The sequence below is a fragment of the Eretmochelys imbricata genome, chromosome 2 (genome assembly GCF_965152235.1).
Source record: "Eretmochelys imbricata isolate rEreImb1 chromosome 2, rEreImb1.hap1, whole genome shotgun sequence".
NCBI classification, from domain to species: domain Eukaryota; kingdom Metazoa; phylum Chordata; order Testudines; family Cheloniidae; genus Eretmochelys; species Eretmochelys imbricata.
The window spans coordinates 58,864,670-58,881,666 of record NC_135573.1 but is presented as its reverse complement, the minus strand read 5'-3'; the positions used below and the strand labels follow the sequence as shown (position 1 = coordinate 58,881,666).

The window sequence follows — 16,997 nt, the reverse complement described above, 5'->3', positions numbered from 1 at the left end:
AAAACACAAACCAAAAATCCCCAACTTCCCAAAACTCTGTTTTCACAATACCTTGCAGATCCTGGCGAGTAGAAAAGCTCTCTGATGAGGGAGGAACTGGCCTTTCCTTCATTGGAATTCTTCTTGCCACACAAATCAAGCAAGACTGCAAATCTTAAATGAAACAATATTACGTCAGTATTTTCTTAAGCAGGGAAACCAATGCAGGGAAAGATTTTTTTTTTTAAAAGAAATATAAGTCTTTCGTTACATTTTTGGGTTAAACCTAATACGTTTAGTACTCATGAAAGCAAGAGATGGATAGCATTGCTATGGTCTATGTTGTCCTCGCCTACACTGAAAGTCACAGACTGGGAGGGTTTTCTGCAAGAAAATCTCTGTGAGGATTCTTTTGTGGATATTACCCTATATCAGCCATAACATTACATTCAGGTAGATTCCTCTCTTACATTTTCTTAGTCTTGAGAAGAGCCTATGTTCATAACTGATAGCACATGCAATAAACTGTTACATTTATTTGCATGTGTATGTTTTTAGCTGTAGCTGCACAGGTTAGAAAATATTTAACAGAAAACAACATATTGCACGTATAGAGAACACAATTCTTGAACATTTATATAACTTTGCAATTTCCAAACCACATTCCTTCAAACATGTCTAGAGTACTTGTGCTTCTTCAGGAGAAAATTTCACAATTAGCCACTCTGAGTACTCAATATGCATCTGAAAATTTTTTTACTGATGGAGTAAATAATGAAGGAAATGCTGAACCACAATAGTCTTCACATTCTGATAACTCAAAAATTGCATAACAAAATTTTGCTGTCAATGGGCCAAATTCCTCTTACAATTACACTGATGTAAGTCCAGTGCATGAAATACGTGAGGTTACTCCAAATTTATATTGGTATGTCTGAACAAATTGTGTGCAGGCCAGCCTATGTAATGCAAATTAAGAGAAAAGTTACACAGTTTAAAGGAAAAGGGAAAGCTTGCATATCTTCTGTTCCCTGCTTTGGAGAAACCACTTTATCTTGATTTCACCGCAGTTACTGATCTATAATTTTTGGGGTAAGCCTGGAAGGAGAAGGTCAAGACACCATTAAAATAAGCAAAATAAAAGTATGCACCATTTACCTTCACCATCTTCCTTGATGGACTTTGGTTGAGAAACAGCAAAGCACTGCATAGTTTCATACTTCTGATGTGCTTCCTGGTTATCAGGGCCTTCTTCAGCATCAGTTAAAGGTTTTACCAGCATCCGACAATTAAATGTATGGCTGTTGCGCCTAGGGGCTTCACCAGACCAAGGTCCCCCATTCACTAAGCAAAGCAAAGTTCATATAATAAGATTAGTCTCAGAAGTAGTCATTCCTACCAGCATCCAAAGTTCACATGTAAAAAGAGAATTAATTATGGTGCTTTATAAACTGGGGGAAACACTCATTTAATAAACAATACAATTTTGATATTAGAGTCCTATCCAGCTGGTGCAAAGTAATTTCATCCTCGTCACTTAAATGGATCACAGTCCCTAGTTTGTTCAGCCACCTTGTCTTTCCTTAGTTAAGCAGCTTAAAAAGAGAACAAACAGAAAGGCAGTACAAAGTTCTAAATACCTGCACCCAAAAAAGAGATGGAGCACCCTGATCAACTGTCTAACACTGCCATCAGTACTGGACAGATTATGTTAACTATCTTCCAACAGCCTGGAAGAAAGTGTGTGCAGTAAAGTAATGTGTCTGCCAATACAAATCTGGGAGTGCGTTGGTTAATACAAAAGAGAAGGGCAAGATCATTCAAAATGTATTGCACAGAGTAGGAACATTGGCAGATAAAGAGTTAACATGCAGTGTACATAAACGTGAGGCAAGGAGGCTAGAGACAAATTAAAATAAGTATCCTCAGCTACGATGTAGAACACCGTAGGAGGATGACCTGGGTCCAATAGTGGATAAAACTAAAACCTTTTCCAGAGTGCTTAGGAGAAGTAAAAAAGGAAACAAAATCCTTGGATGCATAAATATAGGTACTGAACAAAAGTCAGAGCAAATTATTCTAACAGTGCATAAGGTACTAAGGAGGCCATATTTAGAATACCATGCACAGTCCTGCTCAGCTATTTGTAAAAAGTAATAAATAAATGGAAAATGTACAGGAGAGGCTGATAAGAACAATTGAGTGACTTACATTTCTTAGCCATTCAAAAATGCTTCATAATTTTCTATTCTTTAATATTTATTTTTTAAAAGAAGTTATGACGATCTCACTGACATATAACAATGTTTCAATGAACAAAAATGACATAATACTGTTCAAACTATTGTGAACAAATGTACATGCAAGAAAGGTAGTACCAAAAAAGGTAAGATATAAGAAATAAGCAGAAATAAAGTATAAATGAACATAGCAATACAAACAGTTCTTAAAAAGAAACGGGATAAACATTTGGGAAAATAAAAATAAGAATGAAATAAAACATCTAACGACAAGGCAGTTTCTGTCCTGATATTGTAAAATGTCCTCTCTTCCTTGTAGTTATGAATCATTTCTTAGAATAACCAGTTTACATGTGGGAAGTGGGGGAAAACTCACACAGATAATGTTATCTGTGTTTGTAAGGATTCACTATAAAGACCTTGCAGCAATGTCAGTCATACATCTGCCAGTTACTATGAGCAGGTTTGAAGAAAAACTGAAACCCAAAAGAAGAGACAAAAGGAGGCTGATTTTGAGAAATAATCATTTGTTACATAGCCTTTAGGCATAAACACAATAAACACAGTACATCTGACATGGACTTTAACTTAAGTAACTGAATGCTATTAAGTGAAGCAATGAAAACATTGACTTAAGAAACCAAAGATAAATATAAATGAGCAATGGCAAATTTTTGTGGGAAATGAATATACCTAAAGATTTTGGCAGCAGGTTTCTGACAAATTCATTGTGGTCCCCTACATGCAGGATGCTGTATACACTTGTGTTCATCAGCTCTTCTTGGTTGTACCTTAGGTATTGTGTCACATTCTCAGAAACAAACACAATGTTACCTTCCAGGTTCACTACAAAGAAGAACCCATCTAGGGCCTAGAAGAAAAACATGAAGAGAAAAGCCATAATCTGATTAACAAAAGATATAAGGAAACAATAACCTCTTTTAGAGGACAGATGTCTCTTCTCCCCCTCCCTTCTCCCCCAGCTAGCTTGTACTGAATGATGAGAAGAATATGAAGTTCCATGTAGTGGATCAAATTTTACTCAAGATATAATACTAACAAACTGAAAAGGGTTGAAAGATGTAGATTTCATATCAACAGTGTTGTGAAACCAGTACATAAAGGCAGAAAGAAAAAAAATGTATTTTTGAAAGTCTACTGTGACAGCCAAGTTACTGGACTTTTTAAAAACTATTTGCTGACTTCCTTTTAAAATGTATGCTGAATATTATATTTTTGTTTCTCCCCTAACTAGGAGAAAACAAAAGTTCAGTCTCAGTAAGAAGTTCTCATGCAAAGATAAAAGCATTAGTTTGTTGCCTAGCAATGACTGTTCTTATGATGCAAGCATGATTGTGCATAAATGCCTAGGAATAACTCAGAGCCTTCCTCTCTGTTTAATTTTATGACATGTACACAGACCGGGGACAAAGATTTAAATTCAAACCATGAAATCCATTGGATTCAAGCATTCAATTGCCAGCTCAGCCCACATGAACCTTCTGCCACTTTGCCTGATATACTGACTCTTCAGAAGGCTGCTCTGAAAAAAAATGTTTAACTTCCATTTTGATTTGGAAATGCAAGAAGGTAATTTTGTACCTATAATCAGAGGAACAAACCACTGACAGGACAACAGGGTTACCCATGATTTTTTAGAAATAAAAGTTAGTGGATCCACACTACTGATAAGCCTAAATACAGCACAAGGAGGAGTTGTCACAGCACTGTACATTGGCACGTGATAGAATGGCTAAATCTTCTATAATACACAACCTGTAATATCTTTAATATGCTGTCGTATCATACCTAGGTTGTCGATGTGTATTACAAATACAACACAGCACTGAGCGGTTAGCAGGTCCATATTTTAAAAATATATGTAAAAAATCTGGCCATGGACCCTATTGCATATCAAAAGGAAATCGCTTGTTTTATTATTTATATTACAGTAGTGCCCACAATATGCTTGATGTTGCACAGATATACTGTATACAAAGACACAATTCAGGCCCCAAAGAGCATACAATATAAAAACACAGAAAAAACCCCCCAGAAGATGGGCAAAAGAAGGCAAAACATACAAGCAGAGCATTCAAGATAATGACTGGCAAATGTCTTGCCTTCTTTTGCCCATCTTCTGGGGGGTTTTTTCTGTGTTTTTATATTGTATGCTCTTTGGGGCCTGAATATATACATATATACACACATTTATCATCTCACTGCTTTTGAATGTAGAAATTTTAGGTGCTTGTTTGTTCTGTCAATTGTCAGAATTTTTAATCCTTATGCTTTGTTTGTTTTTGCATTGTGTACACTGCCTTTTCTGTTTCTAATTATTTTAACCCTTGCCTATTTGTGAAGGCTTGCCTCTTTTCTATATATTTTCATAACAGTTGCATACTTATTTATTTGTAAACTATACCTTTTAAAAAGTTTTAATTTATTTAGGCCCCAATTCTAATGGCAAATCTCCTATTGACATCTCTGGTGCAGATCAATGTCTTTTTGTATCTATGCACGATGGGGAGACTTTCAAAGACACAAATTGCAGGTAGATGTCTAATAGGGTCTTTAGCATCTCACCCCTCAACTTATATGGTCCACAACCTAAAGCCTCCTATTATAGCAACCTCCTTGGTGGGGGAGCACTCCAGGCAACTTTTTCACTGCTATTTCTTGAGCTGACTAGAGGGATCGGTAAGTAGTAGCATAAGTCTATGTAGTGATTATGGCTTATCTATAGCATTCTCATCTCCTAAAGTTCAGAAGCAAAAGGCAAAATCAGTTTACTTTTAGGGTAACTGCTAGACTGTCAAACCAGCTTATGGCAACAAATTATTTAAAACTTATAGAGGTTTCTACTTTGTAATGCTGATTTCTTATCTCTTCCCCAGATATACTGCACCATGACAGACCGTTGGAACAATAACGTAATCTTGCACCCCTCCCTTCAGGGCTCTTGCTCTGACAGGGGCAACGAGGTTGGCAGAGAGAATAAGAGAACAGAAATTCTTTTAGAGGACATATTGGAAAAGAAAACAAAGTTTTGTTCTTTGGGTTGCTGCGGACTATTGTCTCACTCTCTTTTGCGCACACACTCCCCTGCCTTAAACAAGAAATTTGTGAAAATCCCATCAGAACTAGCAAATGATGATGAATTCTATTTACTTTCTTCAACAGGAAACACTTGCAAGTATGAAGACACCCCTCCAATTAAATTGTTTAATAGAAAAGAGAATTACATTTCTAAATCAGATAACTAGTATGCAGTCAGTTGGCTTTGCCATTATTTTCCTTACTTCATAAAGAGAAAAAAGTGGACTCATCAAGCCTATGAGACTTTTAAAGAGATGAAAACACTTAATTGCATTTCCTTACAAAGATAAAGATACACAGAATACATTTGTGGTCTTTTCACAGAGAATGCACAATAACTTTGCGACCTTTTAAGTATCTGTTGTGCAAAGGCTTGAGTTTATTAATATCATTTCTTAATTTTTTACTGTCAATGCAGAACGGTTTCACGTAGAGGAGAAAAATAAATTAAATCCTAACAAAGTAACAAGAGGATATAACCTGTGATTTTAAATACCCTGCGTGCTGCAATAGCTAAGCACAATAGGGTGAGATAGGGATAATTTTTTAGCCTTAAATTTCGTGTGTGTGATTAAATCAGATCTTTATGATCAATTAACATTTACATGAAGACTGGAATTACTACACTGCCATGTATGAGCTCTGAGGTTTAACTTTGCTTGTTAGCAAAAACAGCAACATTCAGTTCAGTGAGCAAGTGTAATAAATATTAATTAAAGTTTTCATCTTATGAGTGTAATGCACTAGTTATTCAGGGGACAACTTCTTCAGTCTGTCTAATCTGTCTAACCTATCTAGTGCTCTGCCTGATAGTTGAGAATTTTTCAGTTCCGTAATTCCATATACAGCTCAGGAAACAGTGTCAGATTTCTGTGTTTTTTTTATCTAATGAGTCATGGACAGTAATTCAAATATTTATCATTGCTATATTTATTAGGGTTTATAGTTTGGCTGATGCTACATTTTGGGAATAATGGGGTAATTCATATATCTGTCAAACTTGGTTCCTCTAGCTAGACTCAGGGCTTTTTGTTTAGTTTTGTCTAAACCAACATTTATTCCTCCTTACAGATAAAGATCACTGTCAGAATGGGTATTAAGTGTTTGTAACAGAACTTAAACATATAAAACATCAGTGACAGAGAGTAAATGACAGTAGTTAAATACGCTAGCGTCCTAGATGACATGTATGCGCTATAGAGAACAATGATATCAAGGGTGTTTTAAGAGTTAAGGTTTCAACTATTCAGCCTCTTCTGATATCAATGGAAGTCACACAGTTAAAGTCATGCAGAATTCTTTGCGAAGCTAATCAAAAGATTTATCCTGAAGAATTCCCATAGATGTGTGTTTTTGTAATCAGGAGGTGAAACAAGCATGTTACCTATGCAGAAATGGCAAAAGTAATTCAGATAATGTGTAGCAATGATGCATAATTTTAGAGAAATACTCCCCCACCCAGCCCACATGTATACGTTTTGTAAGTCAATGAGAGCATACGCATGAGTTTACCAAATCTCCATATTTCAGAATGGCACACAAAATTAGGACATTTCATAAAATGGAACTCAAGAAATATCCATGACTACAGTGGTTAAATATATAATATGATGCTACTGTTCTAACCCTGCTCCCCTGGAAATCAATGTTTTGTCACTGAATTAAATTCAATAGGATCAGCAGCATGCTCTGTATTTGTGATATGGAATGGCATCCTAAGTAGCAAAGACGGCTGTTTTATCGAAGTGATAACATTTGATCATGCCTTTAAGAGTGAGTTCCAATTTGATTTTTTCACTCCATGACATTCATCTTGATATTATATGTAGCAGAATTAACTCCAATGTAAAGAAAACGTTGGGCACTTACCTCAAGCATCATTGGTCCAAGTGCATCCTTGTCGATGACACTCTGACCTGTAGATGATACATCCGCTTTTTGTACTTCATCTTCATTGGCCGCTGCTGCTTTTTCTGCATTAAAGAGAACTATGCATTAAATGACAGAACAGAGCTCTTAAAAAGGTATTATCATTTTTCAAGTCCACAGTAGTTTGTGACAGATACCAAGCAAACCACTACGACTGAGATTAAAGAAGCCCCCATCGTGATATGGGGAAGCAAGGCTAGTGGGTTAACTTTTCAACTCTAGAACTGTAGGCTCAAATCCTTCTTTAGGATAGCAATGAAATAGTGGTTTCATCCTGGTCCCTAGCAGTTAATTGACTAAATTACAGAGCACATACACACTGTCTGGCATGACAGGCACTCTTTGCTTATAAAGAGGTGGACAGCTGACTGGAAGACCTGGCAAAGCACCTGTCTCGTTATCCTTGCACTATCTTTTCGTGAGCACTACATTTAAAAAAAAACACCAGAAGCTAACAACATTAGATGGATCCAGAGTTCATGCATAAGTGAAAGAGTTTTTGCACTCCCATTTCACACACAATTATTATTGTTTATCATTTTAAATTCACATTATATTATTCACACTATAGTGTTTTTCCCCACTGTCACTTATGCATATTTACCAATATGCACATAAAATAGATATAATTTCAAGAGCGCTGCATGAAAATTAAATGATAAACAACAGAAGCAAACAAAAATAACTTTCTGGGAGCATACCACCACCTGTGCTAATGTTTCAATTGTACGGATCTGAACAATTTGCAACCTTGTTCGTGCTCCATGCTGTAGTACTGATTAAACAGCCAAACCAGAATTTTGCCTCAAAATATCTTATAAATCAAATTAATTTAGCAAATCTGCATTCTGAATCATGCCAATCCATATTAATTATTCTGTATTTTTTTTAATTTTTGTCTTGGAGTTTAAACGGGAACATTAGCAGAAAAAAATGCTACCTAAAATTAATGCAACATCTGATCACTGCATTATGTTAATAGTCTTCAATTCAAAATACATTTTTAGTGACCGCCCAATAAAACACAAGATCTAAAAGGTAACCCAGAGTGACAACAGACTCCTAAAAATGCTTGGATTCACTATTCAAAGGAAATGGTGTAATATTTAGTCTATTGCTACATATCAGAAAATCTGAATAAAAATGTTTAAAAACGCATGTTCTCCATGAAAAGGAAGCTAATATTGCTAAAAGTGTGAGAAAACAGGTAACTTTTACAATTAGGGATAAAACAGAAACAGGTTGAACTTGTTGTACTTCAACAAAAGTTTGTACTTTCTTCATCAACAAACCATCAGAAGTCCCATTATGGTGAGAATGACTAAAGATACCATACACAGATGAGCCAATAAGCATTTGCAAAGCACATTTTTTTTAGAAAAAAAATTCAAGTATTGGGCACAGAAATAAGAAGATACCAAATATAGCAGGCCCGCAGTATTTTCTGTCAGTGACTGGATGCTCCTTTCATGCAGTTTCCTCTGGATTATTCCTTTGGCTGACAGTAGGAGGGCAAAGTGAATGTACAGTTCCTCTGTCCCCTCAAAACAGAGAGACTGGTCCCCCAAATCCTGGATTCCTCCATGTTCAGTGCACATCTATTAGAGATAAGGTGTAACAGAATCCTCGGTGGCTTCCCCCTCAGAGGGTGGGTGAACCTGACTGAACATACCCAGTTATCTATACTGTGTGGTTATAACACAGGCTCCACTTCCTTACTATTTGCAAGGGGGGCTCTGGCTTTTATGGGAATTCTTAAGTCTCTCCAGATGGGGGATCAAAATGAAAGTCACAAACCCCAACGCATTTGGGGATACTCCCTCCCTGTGGCCCCAGAAAAAGGAGATGGGATGTGGCGCGTCTGCAGTGCTCCCAGCAACCCAGCACCAATATAGTGGGTTTCAAGGATATCACTTTGGGTGGGTCTCTGAGTGAGGCTCAGCTGGTTTGTCTTACTGTAGGAGTCCACTGCACTCTCCTCAGGGTCGGGATGAAGGTCTCTAGGCTAGGGGTTCCCTCCACAGCTTCAGGAGTCACTCCTGCAGTCCTTCACTTGGAACAATCCTGCTCCTTCCTCACTGCTGCAGCAGTTTCCTCCCTTTTAAAGGCCTCCTCCTATCATGCATGATTGACAGGGCTGGAGGGGTGGGGCTAGCCCGACCATCAGGGCCTCTCTGGCACCTTCCTCATCTACGTGGGGTCTATACACACAGTCACATAAGGGTCCGTGAATATGTACTGCTTCGTCTTAAACGTATTTAGTACTTTTCATTCTGCTGGATCCATACATGTCTAAAAGCTATAGGTCTACAGGAATCACTTCACCTCTTACTGAAATACAGCCTGGGAGTAGAGGATAACAGAGAATTGGACAGTGGCCATGTGGCACAACAATGGAAGGGTAGAGGCTTTGGCGAGAGACACATGTGCAAGTCCCTACACCTTTTACTAAAATTGAAAAAAACCCCACATTTACACAGTTTTTGTAATGATAAAGATTCTTTTAAAATTGCAATTTAGACTGACTCTTCCAAATGTAAAGATTTTATTTAGGAATTACAGCACGCTTGCTGTAAAATTTGTTCTTGTGACTACAAAGATTATCTACCGTAAATTATAAGCATGGGATTTTCAAATGCATCCAAGCTCCAACTGCCTTCTGCGGGAGACGAGCTGGGCCAATACTGAGTGCTTTTGAAAATCCCATACTGTTTTTTACAGTATGTTCATGCACAATATGATAGCATTGCAAATAACTTCTGAAATGTAATTGTGTGTATGATTGTTAATAACAATAATTTAAGTTGTCTTTTAAATAAGTATTATAATTAGGACAATATAATGTCCTCATTCTGCAGTGGCAACTCACACAAACTAATGAGAGATTCCCATACTTGGACTGAAGATGGCATAAGGCCTTTTTGGGAAGGGCAAGGAAGAATGGTGGGGAGGTATCTGTCCCTTTGCTGAAAAAAAGTAATTGTGGGGGGAAAAAATCTAGCTGTTCTCCATATGTTACAGGACAACAGAGTTTGTACCATATTATGTTAATGCTGGAAATATTTTAACAGAAAAATTTACTGATCCTGAAAGCTGGGTCCAGTTCCTAGCAAAGTCTGGGAGGCTGAGTCCCAGGTTGCAGCTGATATCATAAGCAGTCCCTGGTTTTTGTATTGCAGAAGACCTTTAATCACACAGTAAAATTTTTCAGAATACCATCTTGCAGTCCACTTTAATTCCACAGTAGCCATCAACATTCTCTTGACCCCCTAGAGCTCAAGATTAATTCTCCATGCCATCTGAAAGATGGGATTCCAGCTTTTAGACAACATATAAAAATGGCTCTAGCTCCAAAATTTCTTGACATAGGAACCCTAAAAAAATCACATCAGATGTGCAACAGCTTGGGAATAGGCAGGAGAGAGGCACTAAGCTAATTAAAACATCATGATGTTAATTTCTTTTGTGAACAATTATGGCTAGATGAATGTTGCAGATCATAGAACATATCTGGTGCAGATCTGTTCAATGCATTGGTGCTTCCTAGTGGTTTCTTTACTGGATTTACAAGGACAGGTTAGTAATTTTCACTGTTTATTTCTCACATACTACTGATCAGTTGCTAAAGATTCTTCAAACTATTACAACCACAGAATTCACATCGCTCAGTAATGCTCCTGGCTTGACCAGTATGTTGTATCTCATTTATATAAACACCTTCTATCCCTTATGCTCCCAAATGAGATTTTGAGTCAAAAGAAAATGAAGGATGTTTTTAATGTCTATACTACAGTAATTAATTTTGAAAATTATACATGGATACACATTAAGATTATGCATTCTGTATCAGTCACTGAATAAAAACAACTGCACTGCGCACTATATGTATATGAAATACACTCTGTAGTTTAAGGATTCAGGCATTCCAAAGAGCATTACATATTCAAAAGGGGTGCCCAACTGCCCAATTTTATAGTTGAAACTGTGATTTAACTGAAAGATGTGTAAAATCTCACATACTAGACAGCTCCCTACTGGCTAACACATCTAAGCAGCTTTGTGCATATAAGTTATTTCAGCTAAGGGTCAGCAGTGTCTTATGCTCATGAAACAAACTAACAAACAATCTGCCCGTTTAGGATCTTAGCCAGTGATGATCTTCAGGTTTAGCAGTAAAATTATCGACTTTTGATTGAACGATAGCCTATTTTGGGGGATCCATCAGCAAACACAGAGAAAGCAAGTGGACCTAGAGATCAGCAATCACTGAAGGGTGCCAGCTGATTGTGTTTTTAACAGAGAGGCTGAGATAAATACTTGAAATGAATAATCTATTTACCGATAAAGCACACAGTGTCAATTGAGAGCAGAATTTTGTTGTAAGAAAGGATAGAAAACACAAGCAGCCCTGCTAATTATAGCATTACCAACTCACTTTTTTATCATAAGTCTCACAATAGTTGATGTTTTACTTAAAGCCCCAGCTCCTGGAGTCATGTGATTATGTGGGACTCAAAGCTTTTCCATGTATATATATTTGGGAGTCCCACCTAATGGTTTTTGAATGTCCCATAGGCAAAACTGCAATATAGGGCCAATACTGCAAAGCCCCTCTCTTGTGAATGGTCTTGTAATCAGTGGGACTACTTATGTGACTGAAGAAGACAAACTAGATTCTTTACTTTAGTCAAGCTCTGTTTGGCACAGGGGAGAGGGCAAGACGCGTCAGGGAGCCAGTTATGGCTCCCTTATTTTACACATGCTGCTATGCCGTCTGTTAGAACAGCCTCATGGCTGCTTTAATTTAAAACACTGGAAAAAGGTCATAAGCAAGCTTGTATCCACAGAAGATTTGCTGAATGAACCGCACATTAGGTAAGGGGAGGAGCACTGGCCTATGCAAAGGTAGGGAATGGGCAGCTGGAGCTAGCTTCATGGCTAGGGTTGCCAGCAACCAGTTTTCGACTGAAATGCCTGGTTGAAAAGGGACCCTGGTGGCTCCAGCGGGGCTCCCTGCCTGCCCTGGCTCTGCATGGCTCCTGGAAGCGGCCGGCATATCCCTGCAACCCCTAGGTCTGCACGCAATCCCGTACCCCAATCCCCTGCCCTGAGGCCCCTCTCACATCCAAACGCCCTCCCAGACCTTACACCCCGCACTCTTTCCTGCACCCCAACCCCAGCCCTGAGCCCCCTCCCACACCCAAACTCCCTCCCAGAGCCTGCACCCCCTCCCCCACTCTGAATCCCTTGGCCCCCACCCTGAGCCCCCTCCTGCACCTCAAACCCCTTATCCCGAACCCCACCCCAGAGCCTGCACCCCTAGCAGAGCCCTCACCGCACCCACACCCCAACGCCCACCCCAGCCCTGAGCCCACTCCTGCACCCCAAACCCCTCATCCCCAGCCCCACCTCAGAGCCCACACCCTCAGCCGGAGCCCTCACTCCAACCCCCTGCCCCAGCTTGGTGAAAATGAGCATGTGAATGAGGGTGGGGGAGGGTGAGCAACGGAGGAAGGGAGGATGGAGTGAGCGGGGGCCGGGCTTTGGAGAAGGGGCAGAGGATGGGGCAAGGGTGTTCGGTTTTTGGCAATCAGAAAGTTGGCAACCCTATTCACACCAGTGGAGAGTTTCCTCAATAAAGGGAATTCTCTGCTGGCTGTTTAGGTTCAGAACCCATCCTAAGTGCTGCAATGGTGTCAGAGTGCAAACCAGAATCTGGACCTATTCATATAAACTGGGCTAACAAGATTGAGCCCATATTTACTAAATTAAACTAGAAAAGAATTTATGTAATTCGGAAACTACACAGGAAATAATTATCAACCCTGCTCAATGAAAAGTTTAGCCCAGAGACTAAAAAACAAAACAAACAAAAAAAAACAACCCTCCTTTGAGACATACTTTTATGCTAAGTAAACACATACACATGCAATTATGTAGCATTTTAGGTACGTGTGTAGTTTCCATTTTAAATTGCGGACAGGTTTACAGCTGTTTAAGTATTAATACTGCATACCAAAACACACTGATTCATATTTGACACTAGGCTTTTTTCCAGTGGTCACCAATGATATTTATTTTTCTTTATTTTTTGTACCACAAGTAAAAACAAACAAACATTTTTTCAGTATGCTCAGCACGGGTAGTGTTTCAAGTTTTATTTGAAGCTTAACCCAGATTCAGATACAATCAAACCTTTATTAAAGCACATTAATTTGGTAGGAATTCTGAAATCAAATGGAGAGAAGTCAAGAGCAATCATTTAAAGTCTCTTGACATACTTTTTAAACATAGATAACTTATTTTTTTAATTTCCCTACTTCCATCCCCTACCTCCACCAGCAAAATGTTTTTTTCTATACAGTACTTTTTGTTGGTCCCTTTAGATTCCTGAAAGATAAATAAAACATGAAAGGATTTGGCTCTCTCTCCCTTTTTTTTTTTTTTAAAACAATACATCCCTCCAGTTGCAGTATCACAATTGGATGCGCAATCCGTGGGCTCTTTCTTTGTATGCTTTACTCCCTCTCCCTCAATGAAACTGCTTTGAGGAACAATTCCTCCTTTACCCTTCCTATGCTTTGCAATCCAGAAATCCAATACAAATTAATGAGACTTTCATTTTCAAAACAAAGAACAAAACGTGAGTCTCTTCAGGGACTATGTTAAAATGAGTCAAACTACCCTCCCCCCCAAAAGAAGGGATTTGCATCAATATATTTTATATGTTCATTTTTTCTCATAGCAGTCATTATTATGTGTGTTTTCTACTGGAACAAAAGGAGCAAAAAAAGGAGAAGAGAGTAAAGAAGCATTAGACACAAACAATACAAGTGTTTTGAAAATAAGAGGGGGAAGAGAAAATAGATTTGCAGAACATCCTGATTATGTTGCTCTACATCACAGGCACCATCATGCGTACATTTGAAAATGAAATTTCAGACTATTTCCTGATACGAACAGCAGCACATCACAAAGCGAGCCTCAAGCAAAAAACAAACAAACAAACAAACAAACAAACAAAACAAAAATCCTGCAGCCAAAGAAAGCAGTTCTTTTATGCAACACTTCTTTAAAAGAGAATTTCTCAGCTGGAACATACATACATCGCTATTGGAATATCATGTCCATCCAAAGTCATGTATCCTTATTATTTGAAAAAACAGACCAAAAATGCAAGCAGAGCCTTTTCTTGTCAGTCATACCAGAACATTCGTTTCTCTACAGGAAAACAGCCATGATTCAGAAGACATCCTTATAATTTAACCAACTGTAGCAGCATCAGCATCACTAGCACTGATTACTTGGAAGGCGACTTAAATGTTATACAGCATTTCAGAATCTACAACTAAAATTAAATTCTACAGCACAAATGCTTTTAAAACACCCAATTTTTCTCCATTTTTTCATGTTTGTTTATGTATTAGACAGCCATTTGTGGGTAGTCTGGTTCACATGTTATCAGCTCGTCTTTCATAAAGCAACAGGGAAGAGACTAAAGAAGTAAAACACAGGGAAGTGTGAATACAAAAGGATTTAAATTGGCAGAGGACAGAGATAAAAGTAGTTTCAGGCACTAGATTTAACTGATTTTAAAAAATTTACTAGACTTCTACTTGACTTGAAATTTCAGATTTCATAATGATATAGGTTTATAATAATTACTAAATACTAATTGTGTGTACTATGGCAAGAGACAGTATGTTATTAGTACAAATAGGACTATAAAAAGAGCAGCTTCATATTTACAAACTTTAGAGTAAGAAAGAAAAAATGTTTTTATTAATTCAGTGTGTTCCAATCGCAGACTAGCAAATACAATACAAGGTGCGGTGAAGCAAAGCAATGAAGAATTTTAAAATTATTCCAATGCCTGGTTAACCATGGGGATAGCAGTTTTCCTTGTAGTTGTATTATTCAAAGAATTAGAACCTTTAACTAAAATGGTACTTGATATACCTAAACATATTTGTTAACCAGTTCCTAGTACTTCAACGTGAGCAAAGTTGTTCCCTCCAAAATCTATCAATTTTTCAAAAGACAGTTACAATTTTTTTGATAACAAACTGTAAGACTCAGCAGAAAGTTTTTGCCCCTCCTCCAGGAACATTCCTACCCATTATTTAGGGAAATGATTATGAATCGAGGTTGCTGTCACACTTTACAGCATATCTCTGCACAGAGTAAAGAACCCATTAGATTAGTGTACTCATTTTCCACTTAAACTATAGATCAAGTACTATAGGAAAAGCTATATAATATCTCAGAAAGGTTTTAGGAGGTAAAACAGGGAAGAATTATGCATCTGCACTGAACTAAAATTAGCAAAGCTGCCATATGGCTCTGTGAAGCCAGCAGCACATTCTTATTCATTAGGAAGCATTCTGCTAACATCAAAACACAAGGCCTTTCCTGTGCTCTCCAAATGTGTTTATCTTTTCAACATTAATGTACTACAGATCATCAGGTTGCTGAAATCTCCTACAGCACACATTAAAAAAACAAAACAAAAGCATAGATGCACTTTTTCTCAGCACTTTTACTCACTGTGAGTAGTCTAAGAGCAAAGCTTAAAGCTGCCTCACTCTCATCCTCACACATAACCTCTTGTTAGCAAATCATGGTTTCCTTTCAGCATCAAGGGGACAGCCTGATCACTCAATCCCAGCTCAAACTGATATCAGAATCCAGTTCCTGTGAGAACGTAACAGACTTTGTTTCACTTTTACCACACTGGTGATATAAAAATCACTTAAATTTACGACACAGGACTAAGCTGACAGAAGAATGAAAGCTGTAAGCTCACTTACTCATCCAAGAACAGTGATAACACTAAAAGAAAAGGAGTACTTGTGGCACCTTAGAGACTAACCAATTTGAGCATAAACTTTCATGAGCTACAGCTCAGCTCATGAAAGCTTATGCTCAAATAAATTGGTTAGTCTCTAAGGTGCCACAAGTACTCCTTTTCTTTTTGCGAATACAGACTAACATGGTTGCCAGTGATAACACTATGTTTAACACTCTGAATACGATATTCTTTTCAGAATTTCCAACACACATTTGGCCTGATTACTCCCCTCCCCCTCCCCCCAAATGTGGGAAGCAGCTTCTGTAAAATACTAGCACCATCATATAAGCCTTCCCTTCCCACAAAGCCGCAAAGCATAGCTAAACTTTAATACAACCTTTACAATTTTGGGGAACTTCTGATCTTAGAAAATGAAAGTATAGTATCTAGAGTTTCAAGTATTCTGACATTCCCTGAAAGTATAATTTGCACTCTAAAAGCCTAGGGGGCATTTTTGGGCACCATAAAACAAACAGTTCAATTAATACATAAAATAATGAATATGAATGCATCTTCTCCTACCTCACCATGGTTCTCTCTTTTGGTCTACTCACCTCCAGTATTAGCTTTTTCTAACTCCATATAACTACCATCTGGCACTATCCTCTGTGGTACAATCCCCCACCACCTAGACTCAATTGGAAGTATAAATGGAAATGGAGGGTAAAGTCATGAAATAAACTTCAGCAAAAATGAAGTCCAAACCTGGGCCAGCAAATGGCCCAGCTTGAATCTGTTCCACTATGAAGGCTCTTTTCTTTCACCATTTATATAATCACCTCCTTACAAACTGTGCTCACAAACTTTGGTCATCACACCTGTGTTTTCCATAATTCTGTGACTGTGGAACTGGCTCCAGACCGGTTATAACGTTTGTTTGCTGAATCTAAGCTTTTAAT

General features: G+C 38.0%; 1 protein-coding gene across 10 annotated transcripts in view; it reads right to left on the bottom strand.

Annotated features, from left to right (window-relative positions):
- The window catches only part of NCOA2 (nuclear receptor coactivator 2), a 255,379-nt gene that overhangs the window by 53,090 nt on the left and 185,292 nt on the right, over positions 1–16,997 (bottom strand). For all 10 annotated transcript variants that reach the window (XM_077810162.1, XM_077810156.1, XM_077810159.1 and 7 more), the window contains 4 exons: positions 7,188–7,291; positions 2,913–3,090; positions 1,138–1,323; positions 52–153 (listed from right to left, as the gene is read on the bottom strand). In XM_077810162.1, the coding sequence (XP_077666288.1) occupies positions 52–153; positions 1,138–1,323; positions 2,913–3,090; positions 7,188–7,291 (570 nt within the window). The remainder of the gene's footprint in view (positions 1–51; positions 154–1,137; positions 1,324–2,912; positions 3,091–7,187; positions 7,292–16,997) is intronic.